Source organism: Cuculus canorus, chromosome 5 (genome assembly GCF_017976375.1).
Source record: "Cuculus canorus isolate bCucCan1 chromosome 5, bCucCan1.pri, whole genome shotgun sequence".
Classification (NCBI taxonomy): domain Eukaryota; kingdom Metazoa; phylum Chordata; class Aves; order Cuculiformes; family Cuculidae; genus Cuculus; species Cuculus canorus.
In genome coordinates this window covers 15,603,621-15,620,749 of record NC_071405.1, presented here as the reverse complement: position 1 = coordinate 15,620,749, position 17,129 = coordinate 15,603,621, and the positions used below count along the sequence as shown (strand labels likewise).

The following is a 17,129-nucleotide window of genomic DNA, read 5'->3' as shown; positions in this document are numbered from 1 at the left end:
GAGTTCCGCCTTAGTTCCTGGTGCTGATCCTCTGCTGGTGTAGACAGGTCATGTAATCTGTCAATGACCCAGTTCAGTCATCTTTAATATCAAGACAAAAACGTATCTGCTGTTAGGATGTATGGAAAGCTCTATTTCAGTGGTACAAAGCATTAGCAGCGGGACCATCTACTCACGACAAGTCGTCATCTTTCACTGTCCTTTTTGCTGTGGCTGCAGGAGTCCCCTGGAAGCTTCACGTGTGGATCGAGTCACTACGGACAACCTTCTACCAGTCTCGTTACTCAGTCGTACAGACCCTCTTACGGGAATTTGTCACCATTAAGGAAGAGGACTATAATGAAGAACTGGTTAATGAAGGCTTGCAGCTCATGTTTGACATCCTCAAAACCAGCAAAGTAATTATGAGTTTTGTATCAGTATAAAAATCAAGTGTTTGGTTTTTGCTGTCGTACAAGGTAGCACACAACAAAAATGAGTGGATGCCTGCACAAAGTCCCTGATGAGTTATGGTGCAAAAACAGCCCCAACAGTGTTTATCTAAATTCATATACAGTCCACAAGAATGGTCCTCACATTAGAGACATTAGTGTCAATACATGTGAAAGTTATTCTGTTAAAGTCCCATTCAGCAACTGGCTTTTGAAACCATGTGGGTGTAAGTGGAAGAGTTATCGATGCGGTAGTGGGCCATGCAGATTCTCTCAACAGGATCTTCTAGGAATTTTCTGACTAATGCTTTTGTTCAGCAACGTTTTCATTTCTCTTTTATTTAAAGGTCACCTGTGACTGTTTTTTCCTTGCTTTTCAAGGTGTGTTTAGAACAGATTTGATCCATGGTGTATAGTTTAGCTATCTCATTTTGCAGATAATTTTACTACCGTGTTCTCTTCCAAGAGGCTGCTGCCCTCCATAGAGGAGGGGGATGCCGGCATTCCAACTGTGAAGAGATACATTTGTAATGTACGGGCAGGGGAAGACAAAGAGTAGATACAGCTCTTGCCACCTCCATAACTGGTGACTACAACACCCATTGTAACCGTGCTTTAAATTAAAAGCAAGAGCTATAACCACGTCGGGGAGGTGGAATTGGATGATCCTTAAAGTCCCTTCCAACTCAAACCATTCTATGAACTAAATCCAATCACAAACTAGGAACCAGAACTTGGTACCTGACAGAAAAAGGGTATCATGAATGAAATGGGTGTTTGTGGGTTTCCCCATGACAGAGCAAGTGGAAGGATGAGCTTCTGCCAATGGACTCTTTCCGTTGGCAGAGTTTGGCCTGTAAACTGTTGCTGAGGGTATTCTATCAGAGCATTCTCATTCAGACCATGCGCTTGTCCCTCTGTTTGGAAGTTGTTCTTGTAGGGTGCCGTTGCTGTAAGCCTCAAGTGAACTGTACACAGCATGTTTGAAACTTGCTCAGTACAAAGTGTGAATGGTGATACCTGTTCCACCCTTCTTACAGAATGATTCCATCAATCAGCAGCTTGCATCCATTTTCACCCACTGCTATGGCAGCAGTCCGATACCCAGCATTCCTGAAATCCGAAAGACACTGCCAGCTCGGCTAGGTAAGATGCTCACCTAAACAGCAACGTTCTTCCAATTTTTTTATTTGTAAAGCATCCACAGTTTCAATAAAATATTCCTTTTTGTTTTTCTTCCCCCCCTTACAGACCCCCACTTTCTAAACAATAAGGAAATGTCTGATGTAACTTTCTTAGTAGAAGGAAAGCTATTTTATGCACACAAAGTCCTGCTGGTTACTGCATCCAACAGGTGAGTCGCTTTCTACGGGTGAGCGTTGTTAACAGCAGGTTTGGCCCTTCAGTCTCTCACATATGTCGGTGGCACTCGTCCCCTGCAGTAAGGCAGCTGCTAAGGATAAGAATTATAGACCATAAGTCAGGTCTGTGGGACAAAAGAATAGTAGGAGAGTAAAGATGAGTTTTTCTATCCACTCCTACTATCTGTTAGGGATTCCCAGAGCTCTGTTGATATAAACTAATCAGATTATATCTAAAAACCCATGCAGTAGTTGGAGTGGACATATCCAGCCATTCACTGCCTTTCCCTTCCCCGTCTCAGAGTCTGCTAGCTCCATCTACATTTGCTCCAGGCTTCCTGGAAACCTCACCCCTGACCTGCCACAGTGGCAGTTATTAGTTTCTTTCTCTGTTACTGGCATAGTAACAGCATTTTGCAACTGCTATAGGGTGGGATTGGATCAGACCCAAACAATTTTGAGGTTAAGCTGTCCCTGAAGTTCTAAACTAATGGCCATTAAATTGCAAACAAGAACAAAGAAGGATCTTTATTTTCCCCCAGCTCAGGCTGTTTGTCAATAGTAATGAGTATGGAAAGCGCTAATACAGAAACCTATTAAAACTGTTCTCAGATTTAAGACGCTGATGACCAATAAAACCGAACATGACGGGCACGGGAGCAAGACTGTTGAAATCAGTGATATGAAATACAATATATTCAAGGTATGTAACTTCACATTTTCTCTATTCTTTTCATCTTCTTACGTGCATGGAAGCTAAGAGGGCCAAGGCTTAGTATCACAGGAAATGTACAAGTTGAGGTGGAGTTTGTTTTGACGCACCAGTATTTCAAGAGTATCTGATCTTTGTCAAAACTTTTCAGCTAAGACCAACCTTAAAATGAAACCTCCAGCCTGCCTTCTTATTTTCTCACTAGGCAGCTGACTCCTCCATAAAGCAGGAGAATTCAATCTTCTACTGAAAGTAGTTTATACTTTTAAGACATTGTTTTCATTTAATTCAATTTTCATGCTGTGCTAAGCAAAATGTAAACTCATTTACAGCAGCTGGACCGCCAGGCTGTGTATTAATTCAAATGCGATGATCAGAAATCAGTGGTGTCCTGTGCAAAAAAGGCTCAGGATTGAGACTTGCACTTTGCTTTTATGATGTTTCAGTATTTAATGGACCTAAGGGAAGTTCATTCATGATGGATAACAAGTAGGTTACCTAACATACACCCAAGGAAGAAAAAAAGGCAGTGAAATGTGATAGTTAAGTTATTCCAGCTTTCCAGATCTGCATTTCCAATTTGGAAGTATAATACAGAACAGGGAACTCTGAAGTGCAGAAGAGGTTGTGTAACTATTTCATTACAGGGTTGGGCTTTTTCTCTTTTTATAAGCAAACAGAACAAGAAAGCTTTGGTCAGCAGTGCTGTCATCTCACCGACAGGACCAAGCTGACCATAAGAACATCTTTGTTCTACTTGAAAGGGGCTATACAAGTTTTGTCTTGGATAGATGACATCCAAGTTCTGCAGCTCAGGCCACAACTGAAAAAAAGAAAATATAATTGAGAATATTGAAACAAACCCCCTTAACAACATTTTTACATCACAAAGTTTCTAACGATAAACTTCTGCTTCACTGGAGAGTGCAACAATCCAAAATTAATTAAAACAGTGAAGTAGGCCATGGAATTAAACAGTCTGGTGGTAAATAAAATCAGATGAGTTAAGAAGGTGATGGCATCGCAGCAATCTCTGTTGCGGTACACAGAGAATGCTGAGCCACCAGAGATCGATGTTCTGCTCAGGGCTCTACCAGAAAGCAGCTTTGCTCCCCTGTAATTCTGTTATACGAGTGAGACAAGTTTAAAAGTAGAAGCTTAGTTTTTTTACCACTACTGTCAGGAATGTTAAGTACAGCATTCAATCCCCACACCTGCTTATATAGCACCCATGACACCAGAACAAGTTCTCTTTCCACCATCAAATCTAGTCGATCCCTAGATAAGGCAGTGTGGGTTTAGCTGGGGGTGTGCACACATAGATCAAAGAGCAAAAGCTGCCTCTTGCTCTCCCTGCAAACAATTAGGCCTTTTCCTCTGGCCCTGACAGGGGGACGGGGAGTGCTGGTAGCTGATGAGAAGCACAGCAGGGGAGGCGAGTGGCTGGGAGGTCCTCCAGGCACACATGCTCCTGGCACGACAGTTTCGGTGCTCCGGCGAGCTGGCAGCTCTGTGTGGGACCAGCCTGCAAGGCTTTACAAAATGAGATCCAAGGAACCGTTTTATAAGGACATCCGTGTTGCTCAAAGACACACTGGTACCCTTGGCCTAAAATCCTCAACAGGGCCCTTTTCAGAGCCCTGAGGAAGAAAGGAGTATTAGAAAGCAGCAGATGTGCAACACTAGAAGAAAGCGGACAGCAGAGGCAAAAGGCAGCACACCCCACGATTCCTCTCCACTCAGGAAGGAGAGCTCAGCCACTCACAGCCTCTTGTGACTCCGGTGGTCACAGCTTCATGCCTGGCCTTCTTCCCATTTCAGATGCTGATGCAGTATTTATACTACGGAGGAACAGAATCTATGGAAATTCCCACCACCGATATCTTAGAGGTAAGGGCATTTTCTTCTAAGTCTTGCCAAGTGCACTGGGGCAAAACCACAGCTTCAAAGGCAAAATCCAGGAGCTAAGAGCAAGCTTCCAATCCAGGAGTATACGTAACGCTTTGAAACGAGCTTAAAGTTTCAAAGCACCATTGCTTAGAAGTGAGAACTAGCAATTAATCATGGTTTATTATATCCATGGGATGCTGGGGGAAGCAGGGGGTAGGTGGCTGGAGAAGCAGGCTTTTGCTAAGAGGGAAATCTGTCGCTTTGGCTAGGCATTGAGTGGCCTTTCTGCTCTTTCATGAGGACTTAGCCCTTAAAGCAGGGAGTTAGAGATTGTTCAGAGAGAAAATCATCGGTTCTGTGTGCCTGCCTTCCCTTTCAAGGCTCATGATCTCAAATAGCCTCTCTCTTGTTCCAATAGCTGTTGTCGGCTGCCAGCCTGTTTCAACTGGATGGCCTCCAGAGACACTGTGAAATCCTCTGTGCCCAGACGATCAGCATGGACAACTCCGTTAACATCTATAAATATGCAAAGGTATATGCCAGACCGCCTTGTTTAAGAATCACAATGGAACAGCATGCACACTTTCTGCAGTCTCGATCTGTAACTAAATACAACAGGCACCGAGCCGGTCCCTGCTATGCTGGGGACTCAACCCCAACCGCAACCATGAGCAAGATGTTGTAGTCAAGTTGCAAAGTCCTACACAGCCCCAGAACATTTTCTTGTCTAAAGCAATCATGTATGAAATTGATGGGAGATCCCTACAGAGCGGGGAGAGGCATCTCAGCAGGCTGAGACAGCAACACCATCCAGCAAAGCGGAGGAGATTGAAATCCTCAGAGCAGCAGGGGTGATTGATCATAGCACAGCAACCAAGTAAACCCTTTCCTAGCACTCCTACTGCCAACACACACTATTTACAGCTCCAGAACTATTATAAACTGTTGTGTGACACATATTCACCTCTATGGCAAATAACCCACCTTAGCAATAAATTCATACATAAATAGTCTGCCATTCTGGAAGTCTATAGGGTCAGATCCCTTAAAGGCAAGCAGAAAGACTACACAAAGGGCTGATGATAATGTGCGTGTTTACTGTGTGGATAGTGTCGCACTGATCCTTTTTGATTCCCAACTCACAGTGGGACTTTTTTTTTCCTTGGAACTCAGGCCAGTTTCCTTCAGGACCTAAATTTTGACAGTGGTAGAGAGTGAGAAGGGAGCATTCCCAACTGGCCTTCGGTACTTTTCTTTAAATTAATATTTGCACAAAGATCCCAGAAAGTACTTTTCTTTAAATTAATATTTGCACAATCCCAGAAATGTACATGTGCGAAGTGCTTCTTAATACTGAACTCAAGTTCTTGGGTTTCATTTTTCTCCTATTGCTGAGCTTCCCCCACTTGTTCTGAAGCAAAGGGAACCAGATCACAACCAGAAATCCACCTAACATTTTAGAAGTGTAACATCCCTATTTTCCTGCATCCAGCTCCTTTATCTAGAAGTTAGAATCCCATCCTATGAACCATATTCTCATCGCTGTGAGCTGTGCGTGCCATCTGGCAGTGCGGTGTTTTATCTTGCAGCACACGACCTCCCCACTTGCAGAGCTAACCAGGTATCTTGGCTGCTACATCAGCCAGCTGCTCTGCTCCTTTAAGAGGAAGGGATCAGAGCGCGAGGCAGTGGCTCTGCCAACAGCACGCCATCAGAGGAAGGAATTAAAAAAGCTTGAATGCCTCCCTGCTCACACCTGTGCCTGCAAAAAAACACCAAAAGAAATGATCAGCCATCAGTAGTCCTACTTTTAGTGCTTTTCCAGTGTTACTACTGTCCCATTCCTGGCTTAGGAAACACTAAAGAGAAAAGTATTACAAGGGAGAAGAGCTCAGTGTGTCCTCGGATATACAGAAAAGGCTAATTGATCTTCCTCTCTCCTGCAGATTCACAATGCGCCTGAACTGGCCTCTTTTTGTGAGGGCTTCTTCCTCAAACACATGAGCTCCCTTCTGGAACAGGACTCATTCAAACAGCTGATCTACAGCAGGAACAGCAAAGTGCAAGGCCTGGACCCTCTGCGGGACTTGCAGACAGCCCTGGCCAGCCGCCTGCACTCTGTGTACGTCACCTCCAGGGTGTGAAGCAGGAACAAGGCAGTGGCAGGAACACTGGTTCAAATTGCATGGGGATGCATCGTCAGGCAACGCTGTGGCTTTTCTGTTTGCCTTCTGGATCTTGCCGAAAAGTCCCCTCCAACAGATAACCCCTCAGCAAGGGTGCTGTGCCTCATCCCGCTGACGGAGGGGGAGCTAAGCTGGCTTCTCTGTGCTACTACTGTCACAGAAACACTGTCACAGCACAAACAAGAACTGAGGATGCACGTGAAGAACCTGGACCGAAGAGAAGATCAACGCTGCCATTGAAACAAGCACAACACAAGGCTGTAGAGAAGTGAGGCAATTTACCTAGACCCAACACCTAGTACGTAGTCGCCAGTGTCCATCTGCACACGTCATGGCCACAGAGTTCATACACACCGATGTTTGACTTGTCAAAAGGCTGCACAGAAGGACTTTTCCAGTCCTGCAGACCGCTGCCCATCCAGTGAGTCACCTGCTGAACAGAAAAGCTGGTGTACGCACACGCTACTTCACTACAGTAATACACACCAGTGTCTCTTAAGTGGCAAGAAACTCAAACATAAAATCTCCCCTCAAACTCTTTGCACCTCGAGAGATTCCATAGATGTTCATGGCTGAGTAGAAGTTAATACTAACATCTAAAATGACTCACTCTTTAAACCTAATATGAAGTATCGAGCTGCTGGGGCAGGGAGAGGAAAATTGGGGGGTGCATTTTTTTAATACGGTTTTACTGTGCTCATTGTTAATCTGGATCCATTGGAGGGGGGTGCGGAAGAAATCTGTCTATCCTTTCACTATAAAGGTTTGATAGTCCCAATCACTTTCACCTTAAAAACCTGTTTCTGAGTGTTCTCTGTGAGACCTGACACCATAAAAGATGCTTTCTAACAGACTCAGGTATAGTAAGAGCTAGCACGATGCTGAAAAACTGCCCTAATAGCATAAATAGCAATAAAAGCCTCCCTAAGACCCTGAGGAGCTGGTTGGAATCAGAAGCTCTGACCTCTGGTCTTCGCTTCCTCATGGAATGATGTTGTTTCCAGAGATATGCTACCTCAGCAGGGACTGGGCATAGCGAACACCGGACTGGTTCCTATAGGTAAGCTGTGGTCTAACCTTTAGGCCCTGGCACTTAAACAAGATGCCTCAACTCAAATGCCCACGATTCACATTTTCCCTTTGTTCACAGCAGAAACATTTTTCTGGTCCAAAAGGACTCATTCTAAGCCACCTTCTAGCTGACTTAGAGCTTAAAAGGAGGCAGTTCACTCTACAGTTTTGTGTCCAACGCCGTGTTTTTGTGCATGTGTTTTTGTTTTTAATAATCCCAAGCGTAGGAAGGCAGGCAGCTGTGTGAAAACACAGACCTTGCTCTTACCCATAGCTTTAAGGAAAGACCTTAGTCCCACTGATCTTGGTTAGCACCCACCAGAAGCAGTTGCCAAGATGCTTTCATTCACTATAGGGGGAGGGAAGGAGAAGAGGAAGCCAGGTTTTCAGTGGACAACTACTGCTTCTTAAGAATTCAACGCTTAAATTGTAACTGAACACACTGGAAGAAGGAGGCTGAGCTGGGCCCAAGCTCCAAAGCACGACACGGACATGGTTTAGGTAGAGGAAGGGAAGGAGAACAAACTCCAGCATCTCCCACTGACTCCATCAAAAACTGACATCACCTTATTCTTAAAGGATTTATATCAGAGGCAAACTGCATGCAAGGATAAGGATGATTAGTCCAGGCTCAGTAAAGCTGACAAACAAATTAGTCCAGGCATGTTCCAGTTTGTGCTTTAGGTACACATCCAATTTTGGAGATCACCAGCTTCAATAACTCTATTTATTGTCTGAAAACCATATAGGTGTTTCAAAGTTATCACTGGTCTGCCTGAAAAATACCACGAAAGGCTTTATCTTGGAAAGTATTTTCAAGTAGCTGCTCCAGCTATCTGTACAAATATGTAGGTCCTCTTTTTGTTGCTGTAATATTACATTGCTTTGTTAATTGTACATTAATGTTGTCATTTATGTAAATGTACCAGGATTTTATTAACAACGTAATTTTAAAATACACAGCTGCTGTTATTTATTCTGCTCTTCTGACAATGAGAAAAACCATATTTAAAGATAATTCTGTGGAAAAGGCTGTTGGAGTTTTAGCACCTTAAATTTGGGGTTGCTATATATATATCTAATGTTATACTTTAAAACAAGGGTTAAGAAGCATCCATTTCCCCTTCCTAGGTTCAGATGGTTTTGGAAGTAATAAGTTGAAGTTGCATTATCCCCAGCTGAAGTGAGTTTATCTGCTTTCCGTCAAAAAACAGCCTAAAATAATCTTAATTCTAGGATTCTTCTCTGCAGCAGAAGAGACAGTGGGGGTTAAAGCAACTGTAAACCTGGAGGCATTCAAGCAGTCCTCAGAAATTAAACATCAAATTCCCTCCCAAATGCTAACAAATAGAATGTGAGGCATGTAACACTTCCTTTCCGAGTCACCTCAGAACCCAGCAGGCTGCAGCGGCCCTGGCTGGTGCTTCCCAGCAGCAGGATTCACATCAGAGCAGAGCATTTAAGAACGCTGACAGCCACACACAGTCAGGCATGCAGCAGCGTAGGAAGCAAAGGTGTTGATTTATCTACAAAGCAAGAAGTATACAGGTTAAATTCCACTGTCAGAGCAAGAATTTGACCCAGAGATATCGCCCCCTCCGCCTAAATTTACCCTGTAAATCTTGCAGACCCCTGCCGAGTTTGGGGATAAGGGCTGAGCTGTAACTCTGAATTTGGTGCTGCCTCCACGGGACTTACATACCTGCTCAGGGCACTAAGCACATTTCAGAGGAAATCATTAATACAGCTGGAACCTGTACTTGGCTGCCAAGAATCTTTCTATTATTCTTTCTTCCCTCGAATTTCCTTCCCTGTAAACAATGGGAAGCGTGCAGCGACTCTCAGGTGGAGCAAGGCTTGAAATCTAGTTCTGTAATAAATTACAATCACAAGCATTTCGTAGCATTTGATTTACATCATCCAAGAGGAACCTGCTGGGAATGATACGGTGCTTACTCTTGCATTGTGCCCTTACACCAGCATGCCTGGAAACCCACCAATGCAAACAACAACTTGTTCTCAGCAATCATGGAATACAAACACCCCAGATGCCCTTTAGGAGCACTTTTGCTCTAACAAGTAGATTAAATAGAAGTTTCTTATGAAACTAATTGCATCCCGCCTCTGTTTTGTACACTGCAGCCCTCAGAGTCCTAGAAAGTAGCAGAGCAGGGTTTGCTCAGCTTTGGGGAAGCACTTTGCTTGCTGTGATTATATCATTTCACGGAGCAAACAGCAAAGCTCACAGGTCTGTCGGAACACGCTCGATGACTCGCAGACTAGAATAAAAGCTCTTTGCTTCATAAGCAGCCTTTGCACAGCAGGCAAGCGCTGGCTGATGCGGCCCTGCTACCGACTGGCCCTTTGCCCTCACCAAATGCTGCCCAAGCCACCAGCCTTCCTGCACCTGCCGTAACAGAGGCAGCCAAGGAGACACGAGGAAAACAGAGGAGAGTGGAGACTCCCTCGAGGAACAGCGCAGCAAGCGGCTGTCGCCACTGCCTGTGGCAGAGAGAGGACTCAAAAGTGAGATTTGCCTCCCCAAAGGGTGGGTTTGAGTATAAGGGATCCATTAATCCAGAGAAAGCAATATGGCACTCGATGCTATTTGCTCAAGCGAAAGTGAGGCAGGAAAGGTTTCTGTCATTCAGCACAAAAGGACTTGGAGCTGTTAGAGTGAGTCCAGTGGAGGCCACAAAGATGATCTGAGGGCTGGAGCACTTCCCATACAAGGACAGACAGAGAGTTGGAATTGTTCAGCCTAGAGAAGAGAAGGCTCCAGGGAGGCCTTAGAGCAGCTTCCAAGACTGAAAGGGGCTCCAGGAAAGCTGGGGAGGGGCTCTTGATCAGAGAGTGTGGGGACAGGACAAAGGGAAACAGTTTAGAGCTGAAAACGGGGAGATTTTGATGACATCTTAGGCAGAAATGTTTTCCTTGGGGGTGGGGAGGCCCTGACACAGGTTGCCCAGGGAAGTCATGGATGCCCCATCCCTGGGGGTGTTCAAGGCTGGGTTGGATGAGGCTTTGAGCCCCTGATCCAGTAGGGGGTGTCCCTGCCCAGGGCAGGGGTTGGAATTGGATGGGCTGTAAGGTAACCTCCAACCCAAACCACTCTATCATTCTATGATGTGATGAAAAATGACAGCAGAGCAGGGAGAAAGGCTTTGCTAGCAGCAACACGCAGCCCCAGAGCTGGGTTCAGTGCTGCCTGTTAACCTCTTGTTTGTAACTAGAAAACAAGCAGGCCAGTTCACAACTGCCCGGCCACAGAACGACCCTCGTTCAAAGGGCAGCCAAAGCCCATTGCTTCACGTACTCACTCACTGGATGGGCAGCTTACTAGAGCACAGGATTTCACCCAATGCCCCCGTTTCCACCTCTAGCTCAGGCAGGGAAAGGCTCCCTGTGTCCCTCACCACCTCTCTCCATCCTCCAAGTGCCTACGAACAGAAAGCAGCCGTTAGAAAACACACGCCACGAGGTGCATGTAGTGTCATAGCCCTTACCAAGAGACAGGTTCGTGATTCAGAGACTGCACAGGGAGGGAACAGTGACACAGTCAAAGAAAAATCCAGCTGTGGAAGCAAAAAAGCTCCCAAGGCAGCATCATGATGGCCAAATGGAAAAGACATAGTTCCTCCTGCCCACTCTACACCTTGCCCTTATCCAGTACACCGATCTTTCCAGAGAGCTCATTTTTCCCTCACACAGCTGTGGGAGGCAAGACCCCTCCTGCAAGTACAGCCAGCTCACAGCAGCAGGGAAGATCCTCAGCTTCACTGGTTTTGCTTCCTCCCTTATACCTCACAGAGGTCAGTTCACTCCAGCTGTCAAAATAGCTCACGGGTCTCCGAGCAAGCAGGATGATTCCACTGACAACTAGGTCACATCTACCCACCACCTGCAGAGAGCTGCTCCGCTCAACGTGGCTTTCCAATTTCCCTCCAATTAGCCACAGCACTCCATCACTGCAGGCAAACAAGCACAGGAGAGCAGAGACAACCTGAGCAACGTGACAGATAGCGATCCAGGGAGCACTGAAAAAAGACCATAGACTGACCTTGTAGGTTTAAAATAGGGCCAGAGACACTAATGCATGTGGTTACTGGGCTGTGCAAAAACCTGTCCCAACTGACTGGAAAAGCAGGGGCAGAGGCAGCTGCATTGGCTTTGCCTGCGATAAAAGCTGCCATCAGCAGTGCACCAGGATCTTTCAAGCATTCACAGCCCCATCTGCAGGGGACGTGGGTACAGAAGGACCAGAAACCCGCTCTAGGCAGGGAAATGGGCTAAAAATGAACCAAACCAATCCAATCCTAAAATTCAAAGATAGAGAACTTGCTCTCCTCTCAGTTCATGTGTTGCAAGGCACTTTCTTAGGACACTTCTGGCTACAGAAAGAGGCATTCTTGCTTTGTTGTTGGATTGCATTCAACTAGCCCTTACTCTAGCTAGAATTCACTGATGGAAAGCACAGACAGAGGAAAATGTGGTTTGACTAGACTGGTTAAAAAAAGAGAAAGAAAAATCCACAGCTCTCACTTATTTTAGTATCCGAGGGCTTTTTTCCACTTTGCTGTTCAAGGAGCCACAGACAGGCAGAGGAATCCAAAAACCTGCCAGGAATCATAAAATGTACACGGAAAACCTGGAAAAGCATGGTCCAACTGAATACATACATTTTCTATAGACCTAGCAAAATTCTGCTTAAATCCAACTCCCACTCAGCAATGGAGAGGCAGACACGCAGCTCGGATCCTCCAAGCCTTTTAGAGCAAGTACAGGGCACCCAATCCACAGACAACACAGCAAGAACTACTACAGCCTACAGAAAGCAGTGGAGGCAGCTCTAGGAAGCTGTCAGCTAAATATTCCAGTAAAATCCCAGTTTGCTTGAAGAATCCAGCTTAAGTTTTAATCCTCCACCTTGATTTACAGACAATTTAAAAGAAATCTTGCTGGACAATATTTTCATACATCAACTCCTACTCAGACTGTTATCATGAATGTTTCCAACGTTCTTTCCCTAAGACGGTGCCAGTAAGTCAGGCATCAAAGCTGTTATAACTGCCACCTACCAGCATGAGACTGTATTGCCTGAAACCACCAGAAACCTCAGTCTGACTTAAGCCGTACACAGTAACAGCTTCATCACAGCCAGGCTGGAGAGTGAACCCTGAAAGGGCTCCAGCAGAAATTGGTTCTTTGTCTCTCAGGACCAAGTCAGGCATAGGCAGCATCCCCCATCCCCAAAGCAAGAGGCTGTAGCTCTTCACAGGACCACCACTTACCCTAATTTTAACACTAACAACAGCAAATTCAGAGAATTCACACTCACCTTTTCTTCTGCAGACTTCCTGGGCAGCTGTGAAGAGCCTCACACTTTTTGCCTTCTGTATCTGCTCCTTTTACCACTTTAAAACCTGTTGAGGGCAGCCAGCCACCACCTCATCCCTGCAGGCTGCCAGCACTGCTCTATCACACAGCTGGGTGATAACGTGCCCCTCATCAAGCCTTTAAGGGCTGCAGCTGCAGTTCTCCCTTCTCAGGCCTCAGCCGTGCCCCAAACGTGGGGGCTGTGCCCTCAGCACTGACTCTCAGAGTTGTCTGCTCACCAAAGGCACACCCAGGCCGTGCTGTGCAAAACCCATGCTTAACACAGATGCCTCCTAAACCAGCCTCCTAGAGGAGAAATACTCTTCACCGAGGGAGAAACTGTTTATTCAAGGATTTGATGGGAAAAGGCACTGTGAGATCTGCAAGTAAATATAATGCAGCTGTGTATCAGCTGTAGGCAATTCTCTGTCGTGAACCCCTAGGGTGTGAAGCTGGAGCATCAAGACAATGCACCAGAGCACTGAGATTTCAGATAGGGATGTTCTGTGTCACAGATTTGCTCTGGTTTTGAAGCCTCTGGAGTCTGATTCCTGTCAAACTTAGTCTTTCAGACACAAAGTCCCAGCTCCAGCCCAGTGAGTATTTATTGCCAAGCAGGGATCGTGGAGCAGCAGAGCCGGGGAATTCAGTTACTTGCCTGCTCAGCTGGCCCTGAGCTCAGAGAATACCACTATGACCAGGTGCTGGTATGGTAGTGCTGATTTCCTTAACACAAACCTTCTGACAAAGCCAAGCAGCAACTCTAGGTCAGCAGGGAGACAGAACGGCCAAAGCAGCTTCCCCAGCACCTGTTAATCCTGCTACCCTGCTTGAGAACTAAGAAATGTAAATTACTGAGCTATGGGAATGCTGAGACCTCGTAAGCAAGTGTGAATGCAAAAGAATAACCTTTATTACAGCTGCTTGAGGAAGACAGTAAGCAGGAACTATAGACTACCATCCAAAATAGAAGTGTTCATTGTATCCCCTGAACTCCTGCGAGCAGGGACCAAATTGTGAGTCTGAACTGACAACACGGTTAGTGCTCACTGAATAGCCAGCCCCAAATAAAAAGTTAATTGTTGTTAACACCAAAAAGTCCCTCAAGCTACAATGGAGTTGGTGGCGCTACTGAGGCAGTAGCTGCTTGTACCAAGATGTGCTGTGATGCTAGAAGGCAGAGTCACACAGCAACGTCTAACACATTTCTATCCTTAGTTGTCCAAACGTGTTTTTTAATAAAGACACCAAAGATTACAATGCAGGGAAGTTTACAGATCCATCTGCCCTCTTGGAATGGAAACCGTAGCTGCTAAAGTGCCCTCATAATATTCTGGAGTGCTGCACAGTGCCTTGCTCAAGCCCTGCAGTCACACTTCATAAAAACTCTTCATAGACTGTCTCCTGACAGGGTCACTCTACTTCCCAAAATGCAAACACTTTCAAAATGCCTCTAAGGTTTTTGCTTCCCTCCAGTTCTCACCCCACAAAAGAAAGTCTTTTGATTTAAAGAAGAATAGTACTTCTTCAGTACAGACCCATCGTGTGTTAATTCAAGTTCACTGATTGGCTTTAAAGTCATTTCTTCCACTTCTGCTTTATATCTTTAGTCTTCTTAAATTTCTTCAGTTTCTTGGGTCCTCTTGCTGTTTCTAATTTTCTCTTCTTGTCACTGGGAAACAGGAACAAAATATCTGTTAAAAGTACACTAGATTCTCATCCGGCTGGGGAATTTTTGTTGTAAAAGGGAGGCAAGGGCCTATATAGAAATGTGGTCGGGAGAACTATTTCTTGGGTCATTTAAACAGCTGCTAAAGAAAGCAGGAACAAGAGTAAGGCCTTGATTTTCTCATGCCTTCAGATTCTCTAATGCAATTTGAATCCCATAAGATCTTGATTTTTAGCACTTGTCATCGCTTATCATGACTTTAAGTTACGTGTCCTAAAGGCAATTCATGCAGGGCATCTGGAATTTAGAGTACCCAGAAAAAATGTTTGCACTGACAGTTTTAAGTGTACAATTTTGTTCCCACACTAGATTCCAACGAAAGCAAACATGACGGAGCTCTGATCTACATAAGCATTGACAAGACTCGTTCCCGCACGGCTTCTGGAAACTCACAGCTTCCAGCATTCATGAAAAAGCCAATAATATACAAAGAGTGGAATAGAGATCACGTCATTACTTCAGCTGTCAGGCACCCCAGGAAGGGGAAATCAGCAAGCAGGCAAGTCTCAGCTACAAATCTCCAAGGAAAAGATGAGGGAAGACCTCATGCTGGGCAAGGTAGAACAAAGAAGATGGATGAACAAAGAAGATGGATGAAAAGGAAGGAAATGCAGAAACTCAGACTCAATATACTGGAGGCTTAAGCTCACATTTGAAGGAATTATTCTTCCCCAAGTCTGCATTTTCACCAATGGGAATACCACAGGCTCCCACCCAGTGTTAATTCCCACCACAAACGGGACAGTTACATGGAATGAGAAGGGAGAAATAGTACCAAGTTCTGCGCATGATCTGGATCAACACTTAACTGTGTCTACACAAAAAGGCAGCTTATTATAACCGAGTTACACAAAGACAGGGCTATAGGGCAAGAGAATTCACAGCAGCAGTCCCGCCACTGAGGACCCAACAAAGCTCTCAGGTGCTCACACCCCGATTTCTCCAGGAAAAGCAAGAATCTACCAAGGACCCTAAGTTCATTTTATCTGCATTTAACTTTTCAGCTCACTCTTTTGATAAACATAATAAAGCCAGCAGTAAAGACCAGAGAGACAGACATCTGTGTAATATTTCAACTTGCTTAACCTTTTCAAACTGACGACGGAAGCATTCTGTCCTGCTTTGCTCAGCACCTCATTCCATTCTTCATCGTCACCCCGGATAATATATCTAAGTGAAAAAAGGAAAGGAAAACGCAAGTAAAATTGCTAGCACAAAGTAAGAAAGTAAGGCGATTATATTGTCAGGCACACACTACTCTAAAAGCAACCATCACCAAACAAATCTGTATTTGGAAATACACACAAAATGAGACCAGCAAAGGCATACAATAACTTGTCATGACTCTGTCAGCAGACTCAGTCCTAACTAGGTCAATAGCAACCAACAATTGTCCCCATCCAAAGCTGGTCAGTGTCCAATGCAGTTCTCTCAGGAGCCCCTATTGTAAACACCACAGAACTGTTCTATGAAAGCCTCTCATCAGAAAAGCAGAGCGCTGAGTAGAGTACATCTGTTATGAAAGCAAACATAAGGCCACAAAGGTTATACTTTCCATAGCAGTGGCATATACTTCTACTTTGCCCACTGGATTTCTTGCAGACCTTCAATCACTACAAACCTTTAAGCTTGACAACCACAATCAGATGTATGAAGATGTATATTCACTATACAGATTTCTTTATAAAAGCTTGAGGGCTTTTTTAATTTCTCTCCTCCTCCAAAAAAGAGAAGGATGGTTGTGGTGGTAAGGGAAGAGGATGTAACAAGCAATGGCTTATAATGGAAAGTTAGGTAAATTAGCAGCTGCTTTTAGAGCAGGAGTAAGCTTTAAGGGGAAGCTTCAGCCCGGGAAAAACTGAAGACCTGCAGCTTTCTTTTCAAAAGAGAAATTGAGACAACAATTGCTATTCAAATAAGCTCATGGTCTGTGTTCCTTGTCTGGCTGTTCAAGTACCCTGGAAATTACATTCAAATTTAACTAGCCAAAGCAGTCATGTAGGAAGATCGAGTGGTTGCTCTCCATCTCAGGTTCTTAGAGATTTAGAACAGAGTGGCCTTTGCTCATGCAAGGCTGAACAATACTGGACAAAGCCTTTTCAAAACAAACAGCTCTCTCTCTTCTATCAGTTTTCTATAACCTATATTGAAAATGGTTCAAAATAGATTTTTGTCTCTCTCTCCTTGTGGAGAACAGAAATCTACTTCTGGGTAAAGGAAAAAAAAAAGGGAACATGGTCCAAAATGACAAACAAGAATGTAACACTGTTAATGCTAATAAATGGAATTAAAACTTTCTAAAAATTCTGGTTATATTGTTATCCTAATGTGACTGACTAGCAAGCCACTTCAAATCACATCTAGTTTCGTCCT

At 44.7% G+C, this 17,129-nt stretch overlaps 2 protein-coding genes across 3 annotated transcripts in view; one reads left to right on the top strand and one right to left on the bottom strand.

Moving 5' to 3' along the window:
• The window catches only part of ABTB2 (ankyrin repeat and BTB domain containing 2), a 145,253-nt gene extending 136,638 nt beyond the window's left edge, over window positions 1-8,615 (top strand). The window contains exons 11-17 of the mRNA XM_009564432.2: window positions 220-398; window positions 1,472-1,577; window positions 1,683-1,785; window positions 2,405-2,495; window positions 4,326-4,394; window positions 4,813-4,926; window positions 6,341-8,615. Of these exons, the coding sequence (XP_009562727.2) occupies window positions 220-398; window positions 1,472-1,577; window positions 1,683-1,785; window positions 2,405-2,495; window positions 4,326-4,394; window positions 4,813-4,926; window positions 6,341-6,538 (860 nt within the window). The 3' untranslated portion in view covers window positions 6,539-8,615. The remainder of the gene's footprint in view (window positions 1-219; window positions 399-1,471; window positions 1,578-1,682; window positions 1,786-2,404; window positions 2,496-4,325; window positions 4,395-4,812; window positions 4,927-6,340) is intronic.
• NAT10 (N-acetyltransferase 10) overlaps window positions 2,562-17,129 on the bottom strand; it is a 33,475-nt gene continuing 18,907 nt past the window's right edge. The window contains exons 27-29 of one of the 2 annotated variants that reach the window (XM_054066900.1): window positions 15,843-15,926; window positions 14,566-14,699; window positions 2,562-3,327 (exon numbers count right to left, since the gene is read on the bottom strand). In XM_054066900.1, coding sequence (XP_053922875.1) covers window positions 14,606-14,699; window positions 15,843-15,926 — 178 coding nt within the window. In that variant the 3' untranslated portion in view covers window positions 2,562-3,327; window positions 14,566-14,605. Of the gene's footprint in view, window positions 3,328-9,183; window positions 14,700-15,842; window positions 15,927-17,129 lie in introns of those variants that run through there. The other variant, XM_009564420.2, reaches the window with a different exon arrangement.